The sequence below is a fragment of the Nannospalax galili genome, unplaced genomic scaffold, assembly GCF_000622305.1.
Source record: "Nannospalax galili isolate Female #2095 unplaced genomic scaffold, S.galili_v1.0 scaffold433, whole genome shotgun sequence".
Lineage (NCBI taxonomy): Eukaryota > Metazoa > Chordata > Mammalia > Rodentia > Spalacidae > Nannospalax > Nannospalax galili.
The window spans coordinates 12,688,130-12,696,392 of NW_008338715.1; the positions used below are offsets into that span (position 1 = coordinate 12,688,130).

At 38.4% G+C, this 8,263-nt stretch overlaps 1 protein-coding gene across 11 annotated transcripts in view; it reads right to left on the minus strand.

The window, feature by feature from the left end:
* Fip1l1 (factor interacting with PAPOLA and CPSF1) overlaps positions 1 to 7,675 on the minus strand; it is a 76,243-nt gene extending 68,568 nt beyond the window's left edge. For 7 of the 11 annotated variants that reach the window (XM_008833334.3, XM_008833333.3, XM_029563618.1 and 4 more), the window contains exons 1-5: positions 7,365 to 7,674; positions 6,298 to 6,342; positions 6,170 to 6,209; positions 2,471 to 2,528; positions 1,256 to 1,359 (exon numbers count right to left, since the gene is read on the minus strand). In XM_008833334.3, coding sequence (XP_008831556.1) covers positions 1,256 to 1,359; positions 2,471 to 2,528; positions 6,170 to 6,209; positions 6,298 to 6,342; positions 7,365 to 7,446 — 329 coding nt within the window. In that variant the 5' untranslated portion in view covers positions 7,447 to 7,674. Of the gene's footprint in view, positions 1 to 1,255; positions 1,360 to 2,470; positions 2,529 to 6,169; positions 6,210 to 6,297; positions 6,343 to 7,364 lie in introns of all 11 variants that reach the window. The other 4 variants (XM_008833336.3, XM_008833335.3, XM_029563619.1 and 1 more) reach the window with 3 other exon arrangements.
* Positions 7,676 to 8,263: the final 588 nt, after the last annotated feature.

Sequence of the window (8,263 nt, forward strand, 5' to 3'; positions counted from 1 at the left end):
CATTTAAAGAAGTTCAACATCCTTAGCTATCAGAGAAATGCAAATTAAAATAACAGAGATTCCACATTACCCCATTCAGAATTGGTATCAAACACATAACAAAAGCTCTCACAGAAAGTTTTAGTAATCATCTTATACAGACAATTTGAAAAACAAAAGACGCTTTTAATTCTTTTATTTAAACACTCCTAATTCTACCATGGTAACAAAAATCACAACCCATACTTTAGTGCATTTCCTCCCAGTCCCTCCTAAGATCTCCATATGTTCAATGAATTAGTGCAAGTTCATTTTCTTGGTTCAGTCATGAAACATAAAAACTTGCCACCAACCCAATGGCCTAAAAAGCATGATAGATAATCAACTTGAAAAACAAATTATGATGACCAAAGAGATATAGGATAGTTTTTATTGGTTATAAAAATTAAAAACATAGGGGCTGGGGAGGTGGCTCAGAGGTTAAGAGTACATACTGCTCTTCCAGAGGACTGGAGTTCAGTTCCCAACACCCACATCCAGAGGCTCACAACCATTTGTAACTCCAGCTTCCAGAGGCATATGATGCCTCTGACCCCCAAAAGAACCTGCACTTACATGCACATATCACGCACAGACACAAATATACACACAGTTAAAAATAATAAAAATAAGCCTTAAAAAAAAGAATGACACAAATGTAAACTACAATTTTGGTTTTCAAATTCTAACCAAAGAATTTATATTAGCAAATTTTTTTTCTTTGGTCTTTTTGAGACAGGGACTCCCTGTAGCCCCAGCTGGCCTGGAACTTGCTATGTAGACCAGGCTGGCCTCGAACTCACAGAGATCCGCCTGCCTCTGCCTCCTGAGGGCTGGGATTAAAGGTGTGCACCACCTTGGCTACTAGCCAATTTTTTACAGAAACATTTTAAATACAGGAATCAGACACTGCTGCTTCCATGTACCAGTTAACCAGTCAGAGAGTAAGTTGTGATTTTAACAAGTTCTTTTGCATCATAAGATAGAAAATGCAAAAGCAATCGATTACTGACAATCTGACACAAGCACAGTGTATTAGTTATTTTAAAATAACTTGGTGTCAACAAGATGACTCAGTGGTAAGTGGGCTCAGGTACTGGCTAAAAAATTTAACAACCTGAGTTTAAACCCCAGGACCCACAACCAACTCTCACAAGGTGACTCTGACCTCCACGTCACACCAAGGGACATGAATACAGCCCCCAATTAAGTAAATAAATAAATAAATATAACTTACCCATACTGTGGCGCTCCAGTTTTAATGTCTCCTATAGTGACATGAACATCATCCTCATCATCATCACTGTCACTATCACTATCATCTTCAGTCTCAGTCACTTTCTACATCAACATAAACAATTACAAAAAGTATTCAATAATCCATTTCAGTGCTTAAATATTAATAAATATTAATAATCAAAAATTGTGATTTTTTTTTGGTTTTCTGTTTTGTTTTACTTTTTGAGACAGAGTCTCAGTGTAGCCTCAGCTGGCCCGGAATTCACTATATACACCAGGCTGGCCTCTGAACTCACAGAGCTCCATCTGCCTCTGCCTCCCAAGTACTGGGATTAAAGGTATGTGCCTGGGACAACCCTGTAATTTTTGAAATACAGTTTTAGAGAAATAAATTACAAGCTTATAAAATTGTTGGTTACTTCAAGTTTGGTCTATGATAAAGAACAATGTGATCATGAATGAAGAAACAGAACTTTTACTGACACCTTTTAATAAATCCTTTTCATATTTTCTTTTACTTTAACTGATCACCTTGCAAAATGAATCTAATGCAGTGTAGTATCTATAAAATTATTTTTAAAAACTTGAGAAATTCTTACCAAAAATAATGAGAAATATTTATAAGATTCAGTGTCGCTGTTAAAAATGACCAAGTAGTTACAAAGCAATTTGATAACCACTGCCACTTATTTAGACCCAGAAGAGGCTCCATATGCAAATGATGGAAGGAGTATTACGAATCGCTTCAACTAAAGTGAGGCCATTTACAAGTTAAGTTACATATATCACCAAGGAAAAATACTTTTTTGCATGTAAGTTCAAAACAAAACAAAAAAGTTTCCTTTTCCCTTCAGGATTAAGATTGACACTCAACTCTAGGTTATGAGACACAATGCTGGCTTTGGAAATCAAGCTAACTTATGATATAGTCAGTTGATTTATGTCTACTCAGTTCTTTGAAAATGATAAGCATCAAGCCTTTGCACATTCTGCATTTCCACTGAAATCTCTTCCCACTATTTCTTCTCACATATGTCCTACATATTCTTTTGATGGTACCAGATGAGGCAGAAGATAACAGAATGAGCCAGATCCCACAGGATGCTAAAGATTAAGTTAAACCCTTGCTTGCTTTATTTCTAAATTATAAAGGTACTATCAAAGACTTTTAACACCACAAAAACTGGATTTCAAAGACTTCCATGTGAGTTACCGGTTTTGATACGCCATTTTCAGCAGTTTCATCTTCAATTCCAGACGGAGGATTAGCACTGCAAACAAAAAAGAAAGTGAGTATACAAGTCAGATACTGCTGTTTAAGTACTGATAGGTTACACTACTCTTTTAAAGATATGTCTGATAAGGTTTTCTAAAATTATTATCTCTACTTGGTGGAAAGAACAAGATTTGTAAAACTTGTCTATTACTCCTGTTAGTCTGTATAATACAAATACTCAGCATCAGCAGTAAGGGCTGAGATGTAGCTCAGCAGCACTTCTAGCATGAGTGAGGTCCTGGGTTCAATCCCTGATACTACAAACCAACAAAAGTAAGTTAGAAGCAGACTGAAAAAAAGTTTGCAATTTGTTAATGACTGATAATTTGATGGTAAAATACAATTCAAAATTTTCATATTTTTAAAAATATGCTGCATATTTTGCCACTTTTACTTATTCTGAATCTTTAATGAGTATCTACTATGTGCCAGGGGCTCTGATATAGTCAAGGACTACATAGAACATGATTTTAATTCTTGGTGTCCATGAAACTATTTGTGATGTGATCCTGTTTCAGCCTGGTTTCGTGTTCTATTAATCTTATTGGGTAAGTCCTTTATTCTAGAAAAAAACAAAATTTTAAGATTAAAAAATTTATCTTCATGGAAGACTGTCCCCTATATACTGAGTCCCAGGCACAATTCTGATGAATTTTAAAACCAATTGCTTTTATAAGACTAATTAAAATTTGAGTCTGTCCTTTCACAAGAATTTATATAGAGTTTAACAATAAAACAGTCACACTGCCATGAGATTCAAGCTGGCCATTAACCAAAAAAGAAAAAAAAACACTTCCAGAACTACAGTGTAATAGGATACTTATATTTTTAATAAGAATAATGATTTTGACAGTGGGAATTAGCTATCATCAATGCTCTTTTCATTCACCTTCTGATAATCTCCCCTAAACTTCACTGTGTCAAGAAGCTTCTATGTAAGTCTAGTCCTCAACAGTGGCTATTTAGAACACCATCCCTGACTAAAGCAAAACAATGGGAAAAAACTGAACTCTTCACCTTTTTTGTTCTAATGCTTGACTGAAGACAAATATCCAACTATAATTCTTTAGGATTCTGCTTAAATGAACTTCCAGATAGCCAAAAAACTTTCACTTGCTTTGTGTATGTGTCCATGTCCATGGGCACTGGGATTGAACTTTCAGTGCTTTTTCCATTTCACAGGACAGTATACTATATTCAGCTAAACTTGAAATACATAAAGCACAACAGAATTGGAATCAGTATTACACAATGATTAATGACAGAGACTTCAGCACTGAGCCAGTTACAATGAAGCTGGAGAAAACTCCAGCAACAGTGACCTAGGCAGGGGAATGCAATAATACCCCAAGCTATACACAAGGTCTTGCTTCCCTCTTCCTTTCTCTAATAGTCATAATCTTTAAGAACTTTTAATTCTCCATCACCATTAAAATGTTAGAATAAAATGATAAAATTATAACCTTTTTCTAAAAAAGTAAAAATTTAAAAGATGCTGCCCCATGGGACAAAATAAGCTTACAGCTCTTCAAATGAAATTTTAATAAGGAATATAGACACTCTGACAATAATCCTCAGAGAAAGTAGAGGTAGCTTATCTCCAATAAACTACATCATGCTATGCAATACAAAATTCAAGAAAGTTCATTGAGAATGAAAACTTTGAGAATTATAGTTAAGAACTAATAAAAATCACTGAGATAGGAACTGGAGAGATGGCTCAGTGGTTAAGAGTATTGGTGCTTCTGCAGGGGACCTGGTTTGATCCCAGCACCTATATGATGGCTAACAAACATCCATAACTCCAGTTCCAGGGGAAATTCAACGCCTTCTTCTGACCTCCTGCAGGCAATTGCACGACATGGGTACACGTACATACATACAGGCAATATACTCATACACATAAAAATAATAAAATTATTTTTTAAAGTGTATTTGATTTTAGCCATTCTCCCTCCCTTCCTCTCTCCTCCCTTCCTTCCTACTAGTCTCACTGCATAACCCTGACTGGCCTGGAACTTACTATGTAGACCAGGCTGCTCTTGAAATCAGAGATCTGCCTGCTTCTGCCTCCTGCGGCATGGGATTAGAGATGTGTGCTATCACACCTGGCTAATCACTTTTACAATTATATACTACTACTTTTTAAGGAACTGGATTGAATACATAAACTTCAAATCTAAAAGATTAAAGTTCAGGCAATACAGCAATGAGTAAAATAAAAGGGGAGCAAAATAACGTTCCATCTGAGCTATTTCTACTTCCACTGCTCACTTCTTCCATAGGCCATTTTTGTTGTAACACCACAATTAATCTATTAATTTGAGTTAATGAACATTTGGGTTGGGTTTTTTTTTTTTTTTTTGGTTTTGGATTTTTTTGTGTGTCTGTTCCTTTGAGGTCTTGTCCAAAAAAGGCATGGCCCATTCCAATGACCTGAAGTACTTTTTCTACATTTTCTTCTAGTAACATGCTACTAAGATCATTGATGTACAATTTCTTGTATGCACACATGCTTGCATTTCTCTAAGGTGTATGAGTAAACTATAGTTATATGGTAACTCTATGTTTAATCATTTGTGGAATCTGCCAGACAGTTCTCCAAAGAGGCTAAACCATTTTACAATGCTAACACCAGTGTATAAACATTCCAATTTCTCTATGTTCTCATTAACACCTATTTTACTTTTTTGATTAAAGCCATCCTACTGGATACAGAGTATTATTTCCTCCACTTTGCAAATTCAAATATTCCTTAAATGCTTTTCAAGTTGAGTGTTGCAAGAGTATATGTGTGTAGGTCTGTGTATGTGCAAAAGAATGTGTGTGTGCATGGGTATGGAGACCAGACACAATCTCTCTATACCTATTTTTTGAGAAAGGGTCCCTCATTGAACCTGTAGATCACCAATACAGACTGGCTGCCCAATGAGTGCCAGAGATCTTCCTGTTTCTGCCTTCCCAGCCATGTGTGTTAACTCATACCCACATGCTTATGTTGCAAGCTCTTTATGGACTGAGTTATCTCCCCAGGCCTTAGATGTTTAAAACTTAGTCCTCCCCATTATTTAGGACACCAAGCCATCTGACAAAAGTAAAGTCAACACAGCCACATGCTTATATGCATGAATTGTTACAAAATTTAGGAGTAAATCTCTGGTTGCCTGTACATACTCTGTAAATAAATTTAATTGAATAATTTAACAAAGGATGTCAACCTTACAAAAATGAGCTATCTCTATTCTGAATTTAAACAAATACAAAGCATCAAACTACAGCCAAAGTACATGATACCATCAAAAATAGTGATAAAAGCAGTAATTTTCAGGGTTCCTTATTTAAAAAGCTTACATTATTTTTCTCAGTAGTTTAATTCCACTATTAAGATCACCTAAGAGCTATGTTACTCAATAGTGAAAAGTTGGCAAGCCCCTAACTCTAAAAACTATCCTGTATAAGCTACTACCAAGACAGAGCTGGTCCTGAAATAGAAACAAAAACAAAACCTAAAGCATTTTGATGTTCTTCAACCTTTAATGTCAAAATTAATTATGCCAATGATTATACAGAAATAATTTTGACAACTTGTTGATAGAATCACAATTTGCATAAACATCAACAGGAAATTTCACCAACCTGGCATTTTCTTCTTCTGGCCTTTCAACTTCATTTTCATCTACCAAATAAAATAAAATAAAATAAATAAACCAAGCTTAAAGCAACCAGTATTATAAAAATCTGAAGTGATCATCACAAGCACTAACCTAGGTCCTTTGCCAAATCACTGTGCACATGCACGTCCCAGGGGCCTATAAGCACAGCCAAAGTTAGTTATGGGAAAAAAAAAAAAATCCAGACTTCACTGCTATAAAACAAAGCTTAAGAGGTAATGAATATTTACAGATCTTGGTAGAAGAAATAACATACATTTCGTATTTCAATAGTACTGGTGGTAAATCTTCCCACTAAAGAGATAATAAATTTTACAAGCTTATCAATGTTACATCACCGAGGGGCTGCATGGAGTCCAACGTGCACTTTTATATATTATAAAACAATAATTTATATTTTAGGCAAGGAAAACTTTCAAATCTGGTTTGACAGGAGGGATTGATTCAATGAAAATTAAAAACCAAACATCAAGCACGGCCCCTTCAAGAGCAAAGCACACGATGCAGTGTATTTAGAGAAAAAGAAATGCATGAGATGACATTGAAGGCCATAAGCCTAAGGGAGAGTCATGATGTACACCTATGGGTGAAAGAGCAGTCTCCAAAAGAGAACAACTTCAGCTTAATACAAGAGATATTCTGAACTTTCTTTATGGGCCATAATGTATTCCATCTCTTTCTGTCTCTCTTTTAATTATTTTTATAGCACGACTTTCAGACAAGGAGGTACCCTTGCAGGTGCATTCCATGCAAACTAACCATCAAGAAACAAGACGTTAGTTTTACAGCATTAAGTTTATTTAGCTGTTATTACAGAATGACTGTCCTGAAAGAGAGGGACCAGGAAGGGCACCCTACCGCCACCAGGCAAGAGACACGTCAAGCTCAGGATCCGTAGAAAAGAAAAGCATAAAGAGTGCGGAGCGAGGCGGCCGGGCCGGGCAGGGAGGAGGGCGAAGCGGGGCTGGCCTGGACTCCGCCGCCCGAGTCTGCCGCGCGGTGAGCGGCTGCGGGTCGCAAGGCGAACGCCGGGCGGAGGAGGCCGCGCTGGGCCTAGGTCTGGCCGGCCTGGGCTCCTATGAGAGGGAGGCGGTGGCGAGGCCCGAGAAGCCGGGAGAGAGGCCAGAGAGAACCCGGGAGACAGACAGGAAGTTCCGTACCGCCATACAGCCACTCTTCCTCCTCATCCCCTCCGGTCCCGCCGCTCAGCTCTACTAGGCGCTCAACCTCGCCAGCCGACATGGCCGCCCCACGCACAAGTTAAAAGCGGCGATCAACAGCCCCTTCTAACCCCTTCCCCCGCCTTGCTGTCCCGGGGCGCGAGAAGGGGTGCGAACCCGACGGCGAGCGGACGAAGACAGCGCGAGACCAAAACCCAGGACAGACGGCGACGGAGACGGCCACCATGAGCAACCAGCCACAGACGCATCTACGCAAGCGCAGTAGCACCCGGGCAGCGCGGCGTCTCTAGGTGGATTCGCTTCCGAGGGCACCTGGGTCTGGTTGCGCATGTGCAGCAGTTGGCTCCGCCCGCAAGGAAGGTCGCTTTGCTTTTCTGCAAGGCTTTCTCACAGGCTCCAGAGCAAACCGATGTTCCCTTCCCCCAACCTTCCCTTTAATCCCTGGTTGCCTGTGGCACACCATTGTTCTTTTCTATCCTGATGCTTCTTTCCCTCAACCTTTTGTTTCTTTAAAAATCCTACAGGCCACCGGGCGTGGTACACGCCTTTAATCCCAGGATTTGGGAGGCAGAGGCGGGAGGATCTCTGTAAATTCAAGGCTAGCCTGGTCTTCGTAGTGAGTTCCAGACAAGCTGGGGTACAGGAAGACCCTGTCTCAAAAACACCAAAAAAGAAAAAAAAATCCTAAAGGCCATCATTCCTCATGTGTATACCTAATACCGAAATGTATCTGTCTACCCAGTTCCTCACTACCCAGGAAATCATAATTTGTATTCGTTTGATGAATTTTTTTTTTTTTTTTTTTTTTTTTTTGAGAAAAAAAAAAAAAAAAAAAAAAAAGAGGACGATAAATCTTTCACTGTGATATATCAAAATAA